The sequence below is a fragment of the Polyodon spathula genome, chromosome 9, assembly GCF_017654505.1.
Source record: "Polyodon spathula isolate WHYD16114869_AA chromosome 9, ASM1765450v1, whole genome shotgun sequence".
Taxonomy (NCBI): Eukaryota; Metazoa; Chordata; class Actinopteri; order Acipenseriformes; family Polyodontidae; genus Polyodon; species Polyodon spathula.
In genome coordinates, this window is record NC_054542.1 from 29,223,809 (window position 1) to 29,241,826 (window position 18,018).

An 18,018-nucleotide genomic window follows, 5' to 3' on the forward strand; every position below is an offset into this window, starting at 1 on the left:
TGACTGTCAATCAACGTTTAGGCAACAATTACAGTAGTGGAGAGACACTCAATAGTAGGCAGACTGTTAAACAGAGCTATTACAGTCCTTAACTATTTTCTTTTCTTTCACAACTGCTACCTTGTTAGATGTGAGTATGGTTTAAACACACTACAGTAAACTCCGAATGTATGTGAAAGTGCCCTGCCTAATGGTAGAAAACAGTTACCACTGAAAAATTATATTCCACATTTTCTCAGATTTACCTGTGTTGTTTTGTATGGTATTTTTTTACTGCTCACCAATCATACATGTTTAGCAGTGATGCTTTATGACTAAACTCATTTTTAATTTTCCAGAGTTTTTCCCTTTTATCCAGCCTTTGACAACAACGATCGTGATCAAATGTGTAGAAATTGTGCTTTCCTGTAAGATTATTATCTTTTTTCCATTCAAACATAATTGATTCTATCTAAGCTCATTTTACTTGCGTAGTGAAATGGGTTTAACTGTGTTGGTAATGGCTCAAATATCTATTTATTTATTGTATTTAGCAAAAAACACTGGAACTGTTCTCTAGCACTTGTACATCTGGATAACTTGTTTATTTATTTATAAACATTGAAAAAATAAAGTGGAACTGATAACACATTGTTACAGCATGAGAAGGTTGCACAGTCAATTTCTGAAGGTATAAATATGTATTAAGTTCTTTCTTCCAGAGTGCTTTCTAACTCTCTCGATGAAAAATAAAATGGATAATAAAAACTAGAATTAAGGAACTCAGAAGGTTGAATTTGTTACTCCATACTGTGCCTAATTTGTTTGTTACTAGCACTAGATATATAGCATTGGGCACTACTGAATGAATAAAATCTTTATTTTTCCGTCCTGCTCTCCACCTATCCTCTCTGTACATGTAGAGTAGCTGGGCCCAGCAGTTTAAAGGTCACAAAGCTCTAAGTAAGCTCAGAGGCAGGTAAAGACAAAACAGAACTTGGGACCACTCCGAATATTTGCGGACATCATAACTGAGGAAATATAAAAATACCATGTAAAGATTTGTGCATTGACAATGGGTACTTCAGTTCAGAATTGGTCAATATTACCCATAATGTGATGGCTGTGCATTTGTTTTAAAATGACTTGGAAAAGCTTTAGTTCTTCAAACAAACAAGACAAAGCAATCTGTTTATTATTTTTTTTAACTGGAAATCGACTAAATACATTTTTTTTCTACAGAATCAGTAAGCAACTATAATAAAACAGCCTTCATCTGAACTGCTCTCAGGACAGAATATGGGCGTTTGGATAAACAGGAGTTTAGGCCTCATTACATGTGATACTGGGGTGGAGGGCGATTCAGTTGAGACAAATGGGGTTTTACGGTATAATAGTATTTCAGGACAATTCAATAACAATAACAATAATTGAATAACACAAAACAAAAAGTATTGCTACCAGAGTAACTTGCTAGACAATGCTTACAGATTTTCACGACATTTAACAGAAAAAACAGTAGTTATATTTCTCAAAGTTAAATATAAATATATTGAACCCCCTCCAAGGTGAAACAAGTATTAAAAACTTTTTTTTTTTTTTTTTTTTTTAAATATTATTTATAAAATCAATGATACTGTTCCTTAGCTTTGTGGCATTAATGTATGTTCTTGAATTAGAAAGTTTGTTTTAATTGTACAGTCAAAATTTTCAAGTGCAGCTACTTGCTCAAAAACGTTCTCTATTTTTTCAAAAAGTAAAAACACATCCAATTCAGCACCGGAACAAAAATAAACAACTCGGCAGCTTCGTTGAATTACTTGTGAATAGTATTAGTCTCTTGTTTGTTTTAGCATTAGAAATTGTGTTTCTGAAGATTTTAAGAAAGGCACGGAAATAAGACTCCAACTGATGTAAAGCAATTTAGGCACTACAGGTTGAAAGACATGCCAGAGCATGTTACATATAAGCAGTGGCTATAGGTATCAAGCTCAGGCATGTCTGTTCATAGTATAACCTGCAATAGGAAAGCTCTATGCAGTATTTCCATCCTTGCAGTAACAATGTGAGTTTTCACATACATCTAAACTCTGCCCTGGAGAACCATTCAGTTTAAGGATGATGCAGAAGTTCAGTTTGCTTGCCCATCCGTCCCCAGCTCGGTGCCAATATTGTTGCATATGATGTCCAATGATTTTGTGATGTGGCCTACTAATAACTAAGAACCATCAAATTAATTTCACATGTGATCTAAGCCACTTTGAAACTCAGTATGTTATCTTTTTTTATAAGTTCTGAAAAAAGCTGTTTGAGAAATGGATGATAAAATCATAAAGCACTGGTTGCTGTAAATTATCACGTGTTGTGATGTTTAATAACACAACAAATATCACTATCTCCACTCGTATATCTATTTTTCTGTTGTGTTTTATACAAGTGTAGTAGTGAGCAAGAAACAATTGTGTACTGATTGAGAACATCCCTTTTAATCAATGCATTTATTGTCATTCCAGTTGCATTATGCTAATGGTGGTAAATATGGGGTAAAACTAGAAGATGCTATGTCAAGTAGACAAACGTTTCAGCTGATGCCTTCATCAGTATTATCATAATACTGATGAAGACATTAGCTGCATTAGAACTGGTGATAGAGTGTTTGGATTATATGCAGAAGGTTGGATTAGATTGACGAAAATCTCCATGGTCTGCATTTTACAGGAGATCTCCAAATCTGTGCTAAATTCAACAAATTCTGGAGAAAAAGAAAACAAAAACATTTGGTTATTCCTTTTTAGTAGTCTCAATAAGCATCACTGTAACACTTCAGTAATTATGTGATAATCTTGAGCTATATGCAGTCAATTTGGTCCAACTTAAAGACCCAACTGTAGTAGGTAATGTGGAAGACTACATGCAGTACATCAGTTTGAATGTAAAATACTGGCAATAGAAGGTTAATACAGGTCAGATATGCAAAAACATTTCAAATCTAATTACCTGTAGAGAAGAAATTCTTTCAATCGTCCTGGAAGCTCTAACTTGGAAACTTTGTGAAGTCGTGATCGACCCAAATGTTTCCGAATACAAAGTCGACAAAGCTGTGTCAGAGCAGCAGGACCTGAGGAAAACAAATAAGGTCAACAGATTTGTCATGTAGCTACAGGAGGTAATGTATGATATGGGGCTTCTTAGCTTTATTTGTTCATTTAAAAGTGATGTCAAGGCTTTGTACACTTATTCAGTGGTACTTTACTGATATCATAAACTAGGGGAGTGTATATTGTTTTCCATTAGGTATTACATTTTGCTAAGAGCTGATTGTTTCCAATAGAGGATATGATTTAAATGATGGCTAACATGCACAAAGAAGGATATCCCACATGGAAAAGCAATATAAAGAGGAACAAAAACATTTGTATTCTAAAATAAATTATTGAAGGGCATGGCATCTTTAACACATAATCAACATCTTGGCCTGGATAATATATCACTCTGCATGCATTAGATTGGTACACAACCTACATTTACAGTATGCATGGTATCTTACAATTAAAACAAGGTCACACACCACACTGAAGAAAATCTGGTAAGTATGGAATTAAAAATGTTTTGATGAAAAATACTGTTTTACTGTTTTAAGTTTTACTATAAAAGACGACTAACAAGCTATACCTTGGCCGAATCAAAGGTATCACTTCTACACAGTGACTCAATGTTCAAATTAACTACTTGCCAAGCAGAAAAGGAAAGCCAAGAGAAAAAAAAAGTTATTTTCAGGAACAACAATATAAAATAGAACCTCTTCATTATTTGTTGATTAATACATATAAAAAGGAACTATCTGTATCAGCTACTTTAAAATAACATATCCAATTTAATATTAAAAAGAAAATTGAGTAACACTGACACCTGGAGGTCACAAAAAAGAGCATACACAAGAGTGTACATAAAAAATACAAAACAAATGTGTAAATGTATACAAAAGGCGCCCTATTTCTTCAAGAATGTTCTGCTATGCTATCCACAGTAGCACGTTATTGTATCACAGCACGGCTTCTTTAAAGGAGATACCTTCTCGTTGTAAAAGCGCTCTTTCCACCGTAGTGTTTGGGGCAGCGAGTTCCACCGGCCTCTTCCCTTCAACATTTCTGCATTTCACATCTGCCCCATAATCTATGAGCAAGTCCACTACTTTTGTGCTTGTTTTTCTGGCTGCTGCGTGAAGCGGAGTGTCCTGCAATCTGCCCAGGTCCACATTGGCTCCTGTTAAGGTGCAAAACGGCATCTTTACACAGTGTAGTAGCATTTCACAGTACCCTGGTATTCTGGGAAAATATATCCAGCGTCCCTCCCTGAGCACAGTTCTGAAACATGCTTCATTAGTACCAGTATTCGGTTTGTGGTTTAGCCTCTGTATTGATTTATGCTTTTCACATTTCGCAATCCACTTGGCAGCCAGACCCTGGGCCTATGTTATGCTATTTTCAATGACATTGATGTTAATATGCATTCTAATGCACCTGGAACTCATATAGTTTAGTATGTTGATCACTGACCATGCTCGCTAAAATAGGAATCAATACTAACAGCTGATTTGTTGTTTTATATATTATTGCTCTGGAATAACACAGGCAATGCTTTTTGCTCCCCCCCCCCCCACTTACCTAACTCTAGAAGTTTCTTCACACAGTCTGTTTTCTGACAGGTGCAGGCCACATAAAGTGGGGTTCCGAGTTGGGGGGCTTCTTGGTCTATATTTACCCCATTAGCAAGCAGAATCTCCATGCATTCTCTATGACCTAGTCAAAAACACATTCATTCTTTAAAAACATGATTAAGGGGGCACAAAAAGATGTCAATAAAGAGACCTGTTAAATTCATGCTGGTGATGTGTGACTATAGTATTGCAACGTCATTCCCACAGAATTCCTTTATTGTTATGCTGTCTACAAACTTTGCATTTTTTGTATTGTATTGTGTGGGTTGGTTGCCCTGCTCCTAACCCCATGGAGGATCAAAGCACCATTAGCACTTCACTCAGACACAGGCCCCAGAGCCATGCCACAGCTGGGCGTGTTATCCTATCTCTCAATAGTGTATGAATGTGTCTCAGCCCTATTATAAATTGTTTGTGTGTGTTTACTTTCCTACTGTGGGGAAGACTCCACCCCTTGGTGTGCCTGTAAATTGCTGTGAATCGGTTGAAACACAAACATACAAAAATGTAAAAAAACAAACCAAAAAAAAAAAAAAAAAAAAAAAAAAAAACTGTTTTTATGAAACGGGATGTGAAGTGGGCTTATGACTACAATCAGTTAACTGCAGTTAATACAATGTTGATTTAAGGTGTAAATCACTACAATTTAATGACATCATTGATTGCTGATGTAATGAAATGAAAACGTTTCATTAACACCAGCCCTTATCCTTCTTTGGCAGATTATTAAAAAGTACAGATAATGTCGATAGCAAAATCATCTCTGCACTTGGGAAGTTTACTAAGCTCTGCCAAATTATTTGAAATATGTTTGGTTAAGTTAGGACATAAGATATTTTTTACACTGATTTTTTTTTTTTTTTTTTTTTTTTTTTTTTAATACAATGTTATGTCTACGTTTGCCTTTAATTTAATTTTACGTATCTGGTATTTTTTAATGTAGAAAAAACCCTTACAGTTATCAAATTGTATCAGAAGATGACAGGTAAAACTATGCCGACATGAAAGCCACAACACAATCTTTGCAAATACCAAGACAAACAATTTCCAATCCTTAATTATTTGAAAATACCACAAAGGGAGAATTTATCGATTGATTACTTAAAATCGGTCTGCCCCATCCTTCAAGCACCAAATTGTTCTCCAAATGCTGGCAGTCAGGTTAATGAATAAAACTACAATGAATTAGAGCAGACACTGAAAAGCACATTACTCCTCTCTGTAAGCAAGGTGCTAACCAGGCTAAGGGAAAAGCCAATGCTTCCTGTCTCTATTTGTAAACAATATTCATGTGAAAGCTTGACATTTCTCTACTAAACTAGTGATGTAAAATAACAACATTTTCCATTACTGATAAATGTCATGGTAACCAGATAAATTATATAAGAAAATATGTCAATATTTATTTAATTAAATAAAATGTATTAAATGTTTACCCAGATTTCTTTTTTTTTTTTTTTTTTTTTTTTTTTTTTTTACAGTGCAGTACCAGTAGGTATTTAATTAGTGGTATCCCAATCACCATAGGGTTCGTCTATTTAGTAATTTTCCCCCCCACCCCACCCATTTAGTTTTACAATAATGTTTTAAGTTTGTCAATTTGTTTGTTTATTATTATTATTATTATTATTATTATTATTATTATTATTATTATTATTATTATTATTCAGTCATGTCTGTCTTCATAAAGCTTGGTGAAGAAAAAACTGTCTAGAACATTTTTAACCTACAGAACCATTTATAACTTAAGCAATGGACAAATATCCAAGAACAGGCTGCCTGTTGTGAAATGGAATAGTAATCATTTTATTTTGAAATTATACCCTGGCACAGTAAGTGAGCATGGGTAGCTAACTCAACAGCTGTCCTCACAGCTGCAAGTTCTAACTTTTTATCTTCTAAAACATGTTGCAGCTAGCCCCACTTCATGCTACCTAACCCTATATGTATTTGTCAGAGTGCACAAGTGCATCCAGCTAAAGTTAGTGTTTTACCTCTCTTTGTTGCTTCATGTACTGGGGAAGGAAGCTGGATTTCGAGCTGGGATCTGGCTCCGTACTCCAGTAAAACATTCACACAGGCAGCACTGCCACTACAGCAGGCATTGTACAGAGGAGTGATGCCTTCAACTGTGACTGAATTTACCTGGGAAAAGCCACAAAAAAAAGCAATAAACAATCTGCCGTGTACATTATGACAAAAAATATATGAATATATGAATATTTCTGGGGTCACGCAACATGGGATCCACTTGAATTACTGAAGCTGTGTCAGAGTTACTACTCAACATTGTCTTGGTAAACAAATGTTTGTCTAATAAGTTTCTTTTTACTGCTTCTATATCTTATTATTGAGTGAATATGGATATAATCCATAATAATAATCAAATAGTCAATGTTGGTCTTTTGTCCCACTTAACTCGCCAAAGAACAATAGCTACAGTAAGCTCAGCTGGAAGCAGCTGGTGCACCAAGTCAAGGAAATACACAAGATTTTTTTCTGTTGACTTACATTAGCCCCGTTTTCCAATAAAACCTTTGCACAGGCAACATGGCCTCCCAAGCAGGCTTCGTGAAGAGGAGAGACTCTGTCTATGGTGGTGATGTTCAAATTAAAACCCTAAAAAAGTCAAAATTGAAAACTGTATCAGGGACTGCATCCTAGCTCGTTACTTGCATGTTCAGTGGCTCTGAATAGTAATCTGTTTTGCAACGGGAATTTTTTATTAATGAACTTGCAATACTCAAGAACTGGAGTATCCTTTAATTGAAAGACTGCAAATTCACTTTGAAAGTATTCTTCAAATACAATAGAACCTGTCATATCCAATCCTGCAAGATACAATACCCTCTATTAACAGATGGATCATTTACACATGCTGCTACCAGCTGAACGGTGCACATCAAGCACATTTTATTATAGGTCTAAATCAATAGATTCAACAGCTTAGCAGGACAGAATAGATTCAGTTGCAGAAAACAAAATATGTTCAATAAAAAAAAACAAGAAAGCAAGGGGTTGATATAATTATTACTGTTAAAAAAGCTGAAACAAGTTTTTTTTTGTTGTTTTTTTGTTTTTTTTGCTGAGCTCCATGGAGGGTTGGAGTCAATTCCTTTTTTTCAATTCCAATTATAATTACAATTACAATTCCTTTTTAAGATCAATTACAATTACAATTGAATTGACAGCAGCTTCAATTTTAGTAGTTCATTGCCACTGGGAGAAACTATTTCAACAGAACACTCCTAATTGCATCAATGATGTGTTGGAATTGATTAAAAGGGAATTGGAATTGGGGATTGTGACAGGGCAGTGTCACGACCCAAGCTGTTACCGGCAGGAAAGAGACCCAGAGACCCAAAGCTGCAGTTTAAGTGTGTATGCACACGTTTATTTAACAAAACACAAATAAAAACAGGACAAAATGAACACAGCACAAGGCTAATAAAAGGTTCAAACAAAAGAATAAATCACTTGTAGGGTGGGCATTAATCTTCCACTACCAAGTTGAAAACCAATACAAAGATTACAACAACCCACCCCCCACTCACTCACTCACTCATTCACCCCTGTGATTGCTGGCAGGGACAGATTTAACCTCATCCCCGCCACACACACTCTATTTACAGCAGCAGGGCTTCTGCCCTGCCATAGGGGTGGATTTTAAAAATGAATTGGAGATGGAATTGGATTAAAAAACAGGAATGGTTTTCGAAACACTGATATTCTTGACATTATAAATGTATAATGCCTCGAGGTTAATAAAGCAACTACAAAATAATATAATGATTCCCTCTGAGATGAGACAGTTTTAAAAATCTGATGGACCCCTGGGACCAGTTAAATCGGATATGACAGGTTGACTGTACATCATATATGGCTAAGGTTGCCACATGATTTTGTCACAGAAATTAAATTAGTAATCACATTTAACAAACATTTAAGCAGGTGGATTAATAATTGCGTCCTCATCTGTACATACCCAAGCTTGTTATAATTAGCTATGGATTACTATGATTAAAAAAAAAAAATCCTTCAAATCAAACCCATACCTGTGCAATCAGGGTCTTGAGTGATAAAAGTCTGCCATGAAATGCAGCCTCATGAAGTGGGGATCTATCTGCCCAGGAACCTGCAAAGCAGAAAATACAGTGTGTTTCTGTGACTGTGTGGAGGACAAACGTGTCAGAGTCTACTCTGGAAACAAGTTAGCTTAACGAGACTCCCTTAACTACAACAAAGCTGTCCGTTAGTATTGCATACTGTAGTGTTCCTGCTACCTTAACCCCCTTTAAGTGTTACTAATTTGGACCAATAACAACAATACTGTACCTTCAATACATGTATGACTATCAACTATGGTAAATACTATAAGAACCTGACACATCCTTTTACAGCCTTTTCATGTTTTTACTTCTGTCAATAATGGGCTGGCGAATCTCTTAAAAACTGTCTGCCAAATTTGGTGTTTGAAACAGAGCTGCATGAAACCATAAAGGTAGATTTTTCATTTTTAAACACTGCATCAATATGGCTCTTTTAACTGATATATCAGTTTTTTATAGCCAGCTCATTATTACTTCCTGTTTCTGTGTCCAGGTAATTCCCGGGCCAGAAATAACCTGCTCCCCAACTTATTTGCCTCTTTCACCACTCCGACTGGCTTTGAAAAGCTCTGAGGCTTTCCGTAAAGAAGTCACCTCTCTGCAAGCTTTTATCCAAAGAAAAAGTCCTCTCAACCACACAGTTGTTTGTCTGCTTCAACAATAGTCTTACCTTTTTAAAGGTTTTAGACAAAAGCACTCAGTAATGCAACATCTCGACGACAAGTCTGTGTTAACAATGTCAGTGTTACTGCTTGTATAGCAGAGGCGTGTCATTAATGATCCAGGACAGAAACACAAATTCACAATCATGTGTAAAATAAGTAAAAAAAAAAAAAAACAATGCCGGAAACAGGATACAACAACTTTAAGCAATAGCCTGTTGTAAAAAAAGACTCTCTTGAGCTGCACTTTTGTTTACTAGTACAGTCCTTGCTTTTTGTGCCTTAGAGTTACAGTATCTAGAGTTAAAAGTAAAGGAAGTTGAAGTCAGAAATTATACTGTAATGAGCTTTTATCTCTGCCACTTCAAAACTCTTGCATGGGACAGCAAATCGAAGATACAAAGCAAGTTTGTAGTGCATAAACAACAGTAACACAAAAAATTGTGGAAGGTTAAATAAATAAACAAAACCCTGTCTAGTAATCTGTCAAACTAGGACTAGCACTGCAGTGTCTGCGGAAACGGCAAACAATCTTTAGTGTCCTGATGAGTGGCTACTCTTTGACTAATAGACCAGGTTGCATTTCACTACTGCTGCTCAAACAAACAGTGTTCAGAAGAAACCAGTGTTACTTAGAGTTACTTGGCATAATGCCATGTACACTTTGAGTGATACTAAAAAAATACTGTTTGTGTTGTTTGAATCATGTTTATTACAACTGATGCAAAGTTCACTATGCACTGCCACATTAATCAAGCTGTACAAATGAAATAATATACAGGATTTAAAGTTTAGCCTACAATTGCAAAAAACTATTGTTTTTGTTAAAAAACAAAATGGATTGTATACAGTGCTCTTAATATATTTTGGTAACTGCTGGTTATACAATATCTATTCCCACAGACTGCAGAAAAGTAGAAGTTGGTATTAGCTGTCTCCTGAAAGCAGCACACTGATAAAAAAAGGCTTTGCCAGCAGCAAAACAAAAGCTCTGTGTACATTTTTCTGTGACACTGCACGTTATCTTCATTTGCAAGGACTCCAGGAAAGAAGGCTGTTTGCTGTAAGCAGATTCCTATCAAGGTAAACAGAAAATGAGAAACAAAGACTGCAGTAACAAGCAAAGCAACATCTGGAGGAGAAAAAGAAAACAGCACTTACCACTCATTAAAGTGTTACAAATATACCCTCCATATATGTGATGCTGGTTGGCCCAGTATTCTACTGAGAGTGTGATTTCTGTGAGCATTTCTGATGTTTCCCAGCAAAGCATTTTGAACTGACCCACGGCCAATTTGACTTGAAATGTCCTCCTATCCATTATATCTCACTTCAAAACTAACCCGCCCCCTAATGCTGTCTTAGACAAAGAGCTGCTTTGAGGAGAATTTTCAATCTGACCTTTCACATGGACACTAAAAAACAATTACAGTATGCTTTCATTTAGTCAGTTAGTTACGAAACTGCATTACACAGTATGTAATCAATAAAAGGTACATCTGTCTAGTCAGGTACTTTTTTTAAAAATTTGCAGTATGTCAAACTGGCACCTCTCTACTGTAAGCAGCTGTTCAACACTGCATGGTTCAAATCTGATGTTCATTAAAATGATGTATAATAAACTTCTTCACTGGAATTCCATCAGATATAGAGTGTGATGTTGAATACATTTGAATTCCAGTAACTCATTTATCAACAATTACTAAAATAATGCAATACAATACAAATACATTTTTATATAATACCCTTCTTGCCATGGCATCCCAGAGCACCCTACTTAAATTAAAAGTAAAAGAAGCTCATATGTACAGCTATGGCAGTTTTGCATCACCCTATAGAATTAACAAATTTTGCTTCATAAGTGGAATTAATGTTATGTTAACATGTTGAATTACATACCGCTTTGTAGTTTTCCATATATTGAACAAAAAAACTGACAAAAATTGAAAAATGTTACCTTTCAAAATCTAACATGAAATACTGTACTACTATTATGGCTTCTGGTAGAATTTTACTTAATAATAATAATTTTGTAGTTTCTTTGATTAATAATACCTCGTTTAAAATTCTAGGTGATGCTAAACTTTTAGCCATAGCTGTACAATACACTCCAGCTTCAACCAATTATATAAAAGCTCATTCCAAAAAGCATGTTTTCAATTTTGCAAAGAATCCAAAGTTTCAGCCTGCCTAGTGTCAACTAGAATAGAAACGAGGAGCACAGCAGCAAAAAGCTCTTCTGATTGAAGATGATTTTTTGGAATAACTAAAAGTTTTCTGATCTCAAAAAAATAAGGAAGTGGCACTCTCAGAAGACAGCTTAAATGTAATGTCAGGTTTACAAATTAGTTGAAGAAAACTGGCCTGACAACTGTTCTGAAGAGTACCAGTTAAACTTGTTAATCAAACAAAGGAATTAGGATAGACATGGGTGTCGGGGGAAGAGCTGGGGTTTTAGTATCTTATTAAAATCTGATCATTTTGAATGATTACTTCAGCATCATGTTAACAATGATGCCTTGTTGCACACACACACACACACACACACATATATATATATATATATATATATATATATATATATATATATATATATATATATATATGTGTAACAACATGCCTTTAACAAAGCTGTTTAAAAAGGTGTTTTATTTACAACTGTTCTGTTGGCATTTACTTTAGTTTAATTGGATACCCTATTAAACAAAACATTATTAACTGAAAACTAAGCTTCTACCGTAACGTGATTTAAAAATATTGTTAAGGACTAGGTAATTACTGTCTTATGCTGCAAGGTCGCACGCTCTTTTTTACTTAAATAGTTGCTTATGCGAGTTGACCTCAAGTCTATTTTCAGTAGAAATGCAACATGTTTTAATAACTTATCTACATAAAAGCATAGCAAAGTGTAATAAAGTATTGTGAAATCATTGTAAAGCACAGGTATGGTAAAGGAGATAAAAAAGCAAACTATGATAAATGAATAGTATGACATTCAGGAAAACTGCTAAATTTACAGTGGTGATTAAGTGGTGTACTCCACTCCAGCAGGACCCCTCATATATTAAATTTATTTAATGCTTAGAAGATTTAAACTCTCTTGACTTAACCTCCAAAGCTATTTGAAGAGCTCAGAGATAGGTAGTGGCTAATTAAACACACATGAGAAAAGCAATGGTCCTGCTGAGATGCTCTCATACTAAAGGCACTAGGCTATGTAAGTGGAATATTGCATGTAATAAATAAATAAACAAATAGGCAAACAAGTAAATCAGTAAATATCTGACTGACCAACTCTACCATATGAACCATTAAGCTTATTTCTTTAGTTTTCTTATTGAACTTCCCTAGCCTCGAGGTCAACAGCCTAAAAGGAGATTACATATGTCCCCTGAGGAAAAACACATCTGTGGCTGGATACGCCCAGGCCATAGAGTTAGTCTGGAATGCAGACCGTATCAGGTTTAGCAGGCACCACACCCACATCAGAGCCAGAAGTTCTTTATTTGAAACGATGATTTCCATCTAGCATTGCCACGAGTATGGAGGTATACTTGATCATGCACATGATCAGAACCATCACGATTGGGAGGGGAGAAGGTGGGGGGGGGGGAGGTGGGGTGTGGGACACCCTTTAAATGTTTTCCTTGTTCAATGTTGCAAAAAAAAAAAAAAAAAAACCTTCAGGACACTGCCTGCACTGCATTTACTATCTCCCTTAGCAATTAGAATTGGAAGCCTCAACGTACAAATCAATCCCCAATTACTTTTGGCAGTTTGATAAAGTCTACTGCAAAAACCTCTTCTGCCATTTCTTCATTGGTACAGATCTAAAAAGAGATATTATTTATTGCTCAGTATATTTTTAAAAACAGACACCAGCATCTCTAAGGCTAGCGTTAAGGGTAGTTATTTTGTGTTAACATCTTGAGTCTGTTCTCGACGAACTATTAACGAATGAATTACTTCTATCAATTGTAAGAACCCTAAAACATTGTTGACATCTAGAACTCAATTAAGAACAGTAAACTTGATCAGCCTATGAAACCGTCTGCCTGTACTGCACCAAGTTGGTTTGTATTAGCTGCAATGGTTAAAAGAAACCAGTGTAGGGTATTGGAAACTCCTACAGGAGGACACAGAACTATCAGAAATAGACAGCATAGACTTCACACTGGTTAATCGCGATTAAAAGGGAAAAATATTCTTAAAATAGGTGATCCTTTTAACTGTCTCCTTCTAGAGGCCATTTCAATGTATTTGTAAAGGTACAATAAAACCAGTCAACAATGGGCCTGATCATTTGGTGACTGCTTTTTCAAGATTTCACAGTCACACATTTGCATTTAAAAAGAAAAAGTAAGAGGAAGTGAGTGTTTAGTGTGTAAAGATTTACTGTATAAACAACTATTCTTAACAAACAGACTAAGATAAATTAACTGTTTAAAACAAAACAGTGCTGCACTTAGATTATCTTTTCTTGCAGCACAAGAGGAGTAATTTGAGCTCATTGCAGCAGAGTATGGTGAGCAAAAACCCAATCATTCCAGTAATATCATTGAAACAAGTTATGGTACCCCCTTGAAATGGACAGCAGATGTAATTCCTGTACAGGACATAGCTAGCATTCCAAGACAAAGCAGAGATTCCTGTTACATCAGTTCTCCTTTTTATAAAACAATCCAAGACTGGAATAAAATCTTCAGACATGGTGCCTTGCCTTTCTAGTGGGGATCTATTTTAAGTGCTGCTTTTACCAGAGAGCAACAAAACATTGTGTGACAGCTGAATGTTCTCCTAGCTTTTAAGAAGACATCTAGCAAGCATCTTATAGTACTGTAAATTAATCTTGTACCATAACATACCTGAAGTTTCTAACATGACAACCACACTCACAGGCTGACAGCAACACAGTATTAAAAACTAGTGAGCATATACAGGAGTTCCTCATAATCTCAAACTGCATTATTCTACAGAGAGAATCTTTGTAAAGATGTGCACAGTAGGATAAACAGTAGATGTGAATATATAAATGTGTATAAAATCAAGTTTATCACATCATACCCAAATGCCACAAGGTCTAGAACATCACATTTCCATCTGCACCATGAAATCAGTTTGTAAACCTCAATCTCTTCTTGTTTCAATATCAAACTAGTATTGCAGCTGGTTACATCTACAGTGTACAATCAAATCTGCAATCCAGTCAGACATTGTTCAAAAGTCCAAGATCACCTGTAAATGATAGATTTTTATATATATATATATATATATATATATATATATATATATATATATATATATATATATATATATATATATATATATACACACATAAGGGGCCAATAATCAACCTGTTTATATAGTCCTTTGGACATTTTTTATTAAGCTGTTTTGGAAAGACAATTCACTACAGTAGAGTGTAACTGGCTAGATCGGGCATCATATGATGGGTGACAAGACTAAGGGAACTAACACTATGGTCATGGCCCCTAACCCAACATACATGATATAAACAGTTTCTTCAAGCAACCTGCTTTTCAACTGCTCTATAAGCTACTATTCACATGGAGAACTGGTCTACAATACGATCAAAGACCAGTAGTAGAACAACATGTACCATCCAATGAAGATATCATATGTATGCATGTGTTTACTTATTTATGTATTTGTTTATTTATTTGTTTAGTCTGTTCTGAATATTTGTAATTAAATATCATATTAAGTAACCAGGTCACCTTGTTAATGAAATGCTGAATATTTTAAGTTTTGCAAATAAATGCAGAAGTACAAGCACTTCAATCCAACATGACTTCCTATACCGGGGATCCAACAAACAAATACTGCATATTTAACAATTTAGATAGAGTGGTTTCTCCACTAAAACATTATGCAAAAAATTATGTCAAACTTGAATTTATGTTATCTTATTACAATGTTAAATAACAAATAATAATAAATAAAAGCACATACTTTAGGAAAAAACTGCTTAACTAAACTGCTGTGAATTTAAACAATCAACTTGAGTCTGTGTACCTACAATGGAAATATCAAGAATTACTTGTCTGTGTCCATTTATTTGCTGCCTGTAAAGTTTCTGCCTTTATTTACAAAGTTTAATTATTTACCCAGAACACCCCTCCCCTCCCCCATATGAAGCATTGGGAGTTATGTGCTAACACATATTTTTACAGTGGAATCTCATCTGAAGATTGTTAAAACACTATTTAAAGCTTATATACTAATATTAATGACCTAGTATCAAGCTTCTATTGTAAGCTATGCTGCTAAATAATATTTTATTTTTACCTGGAGTTATTCCATAAATCTCTTCAGCAATTCTTGCAGCCTCCTTTCTGTTTCCTTGGACGATGTAAAATTGAGTCAGCAAAGCAAGACAAATCTTGATAAACAGCTTAAAACAAAACAAAGTAAAGATAGCGACATAAATATTGTTAAAAGCAGTCAGTATAGAAGTATCCTCCATTTTGTTTAGAGCTGATAGTAAAGATAGGTCTGCAGTGTTTTGCTATTCTATTCTTGGAATCATATGACTTCTATTTTAAATCCTGCTACAGTTGGTGTGGCTCTCTGTTGCTAAGAATATAATTAGTTCATACATTTTTAAACGTATTACAAAGTTTCCGTTTAGGTTGTAGATTGTGACTAAGCAGGTGGTGATATTAAAATGTCACTTGATATGTTTAACTAACATAACAATAGATCAGTGTTTAACAGAATATACCAGTACTAAGAAGAAAGACCCGGGGAACAACAGTTTTCACAAACAAGTAAAACCAATACTCTATTAACTAAACAGACAAAAACAGTTTTATTTCGCTTACAAACAGGATTTTCACAAAAATTGATCATTTCTGATGCAGTTATGATAGACCTGCTGAGTCTTTGTGAAACTTAATGGTCTGTTTAAAGACAGGACACCAAAAACATGTCCCTAAGTTATAGAGTAAATTATTGGTATTTAATATTGTAGGAAATAAAGCTGTTCGTTATTCAGGCTGTCTAATGTTTATTTTTTCTTTGACATAGCATAAAACCTTTCATTGTGTTCTTGCGCTACTTCATTTATTTTTGTGTGTGTGAGTAAAACAGACCAAGATGTTTCAGTTTTTTGTTTTGCTTTGTGCAGCGTTCAATAAAGGAGAAAGGCATACTCTGACTGAATAGTTTCAACTTCAAGACAAATGGATACTTGATTAATTCACTGTATAGATCATAGGTTAATGTGAAAGGTGTTGTAGATTTTGCCTGAGCAGTCTCCATAACACTGAAAATATAAAGTATATAATAGTATTCTAGGCTGTTGAATAAGCAGCCTCTGCATTAAAAAAAGTCTCCCTTTACAGTTATGCTTAAATATTAAAATGAAGACTTTGGTTACAAACTGTTTTTCAGTTTATTACAAACAGTTATAATACAAGCCTTTTGTCAAACAATGCATTAGGAGAACCTAATCCCTTTATAGATTCACATAATAGTTTGCTTTTATTCAATATATATTCAAGTATACAAAATCTTACATTTTCCTTGCAATTAGTATGGTTGTGGAGCAGGAAAGATATAACAGTCAAACATTACTTCAAAAATAAAATAAAAAACATCAAACAAACAGCTGCACAACCAAAAACAATTCATTTGTGTTTTTTTGGAACAATTACTCATACTCAGACATCTGGATTTACTTTATTTTGTTCTAGGTTTACATTGATTTTTTTTTTTTTGTTTACACTTGGTTCTCCAAAATTATCTAAGTAGTAATGTTAAGTTGTAAAATAATTCTGAGAACTTAACTGGTTGAAGGAAATACTCTAAAATGACAGAAGCATAACTTTAAATAAATAAAAAAAAAATTAGAAATCATAGATGTCAATAAAATGTTATTGGTTCAAATTATGAGGTGTATGTGCAATATATACTGTATATACAGTATAAAAATATGTTGCTCTCAATTCATTTTCACGATTTTAATTTGTTCTAGTAATGATATATGTCTAGTTTCACAGACCTTGACTTATTCTGAAGCATCTTACCTAAAGTAACACTGGGTAGTCAAAGACTAGCAGTGCTTTTAATCAGGTAATATATTTTGCATTAAGCAAGTGGTGAATATTCATATACTGAAGCAAAAACACTGCTTTTGTGTATGGCATTTTGGTAGCTACAGTGGCTTGCGAAAGTATTGACCCCCCTCTGGCATTTTTCCTATTTTGTTGCCTTACACCCTGGAATTAAAATTGATTTTTTGGGGGTTTGTATCATTTGATTTACACAACATGCCTGCCACTTTGAAGATGCAAAATATTTTTTATTGTGAAACAAATAAGAAATAACACAAAAAAAACAGAAAACTTGAACGTGCATAAGTATTCACACCACCAAAGTCAATACTTTGTAGAGCCACCTTTTGCAGCAATTACAGCTGCAAGTCTCTTGGGGAATGTATCTATAAGCTTGGCACATGCAGCCACTGGGATTTTTGCCCATTCTTCAAGGCAAAACTGCTCCAGCTCCTTCAAGTTGGATGGGTTCC

The 18,018-nt window shown here is 34.7% G+C and overlaps 1 protein-coding gene across 3 annotated transcripts; it reads right to left on the reverse strand.

Moving 5' to 3' along the window:
* Window positions 1–626: 626 nt before the first annotated feature.
* On the reverse strand, window positions 627–15,993 carry LOC121320620 (ankyrin repeat and SOCS box protein 11-like). 3 transcript variants are annotated; one of them, XM_041259105.1, is made up of 8 exons: window positions 10,629–10,858; window positions 8,752–8,831; window positions 7,208–7,315; window positions 6,691–6,841; window positions 4,644–4,778; window positions 4,051–4,242; window positions 2,977–3,097; window positions 627–2,731 (listed from the first exon to the last, which is right to left on the reverse strand). In XM_041259105.1, the coding sequence occupies exons 1-8, from the start codon at window positions 10,786–10,788 to the stop codon at window positions 2,722–2,724; spliced, it is 957 nt and encodes a 318-aa protein (XP_041115039.1). In that variant the 5' UTR covers window positions 10,789–10,858; the 3' UTR covers window positions 627–2,721. The 3 variants fall into 3 exon arrangements, with proteins under 3 accessions (XP_041115039.1, XP_041115037.1, XP_041115038.1); XM_041259103.1 differs by lacking the exon at window positions 10,629–10,858 and adding an exon at window positions 15,777–15,993 and having other exon boundaries at window positions 631–2,731; XM_041259104.1 differs by lacking the exons at window positions 627–2,731; window positions 10,629–10,858 and adding an exon at window positions 15,777–15,993 and having other exon boundaries at window positions 2,973–3,097.
* Window positions 15,994–18,018: the final 2,025 nt, after the last annotated feature.

Bases quoted from the DNA above. Each gene is read 5' to 3' on its own strand.
- LOC121320620 (XM_041259103.1), bottom strand. From the start codon at position 15,954: ATGGAGGATACTTCTATACTGACTGCTTTTAACAATATTTATGTCGCT. The intron at 7,316-8,751 runs GTATGGGTTTGA...TGACTTTTTTAG, and splicing joins TCAAGACCCTGATTGCACAG to GGTTTTAATTTGAACATCAC. The intron at 6,842-7,207 runs GTAAGTCAACAG...GGCTTTTCCCAG, and splicing joins TATTGGAAAACGGGGCTAAT to GTAAATTCAGTCACAGTTGA.